This window comes from Penaeus monodon, chromosome 20, assembly GCF_015228065.2.
Source record: "Penaeus monodon isolate SGIC_2016 chromosome 20, NSTDA_Pmon_1, whole genome shotgun sequence".
NCBI lineage: Eukaryota > Metazoa > Arthropoda > Malacostraca > Decapoda > Penaeidae > Penaeus > Penaeus monodon.
In genome coordinates, this window is record NC_051405.1 from 32492333 (window position 1) to 32492685 (window position 353).

General features: G+C 41.6%; 1 protein-coding gene across 1 annotated transcript in view; it reads right to left on the reverse strand.

The window, feature by feature from the left end:
- The window catches only part of LOC119585774 (E3 ubiquitin-protein ligase lubel-like), a gene marked incomplete in the record, with an annotated part of 47027 nt that overhangs the window by 15869 nt on the left and 30805 nt on the right, over window positions 1-353 (reverse strand). The window contains 1 exon segment of the mRNA XM_037934486.1: window positions 225-281. Within this exon segment, the coding sequence (XP_037790414.1) occupies window positions 225-281 (57 nt within the window).

The window sequence follows — 353 nt, forward strand, 5'->3', positions numbered from 1 at the left end:
GCGTACATAGGCTAGCACGAACGCAGCATGAAAACGCTCGTATTAGCAAGAAGCTCACTTTACAGCTGACAAATGGAAGCAGGGCATGATTTAAAGAAGAGGTCTACCCATACCATTACAACAGTCCCTGCTGTCCTACTACAGTAGTGACTGTTTACTTGCAAAGGAACATTTTTTACTCTACTCGCCCTGTATACTCCTTTGACTTGAGAGTTTATACTTACTCTTAGACGCTGATCTGGAAATGATCCGGCCCGATTCAGTCATTTCACTGATCTCCTCTGAAAGAGAATAGATTAAGATAATGAGAGATCAAGAGGGAGATAACTACTTTATAGAAATGTGGATAGGAG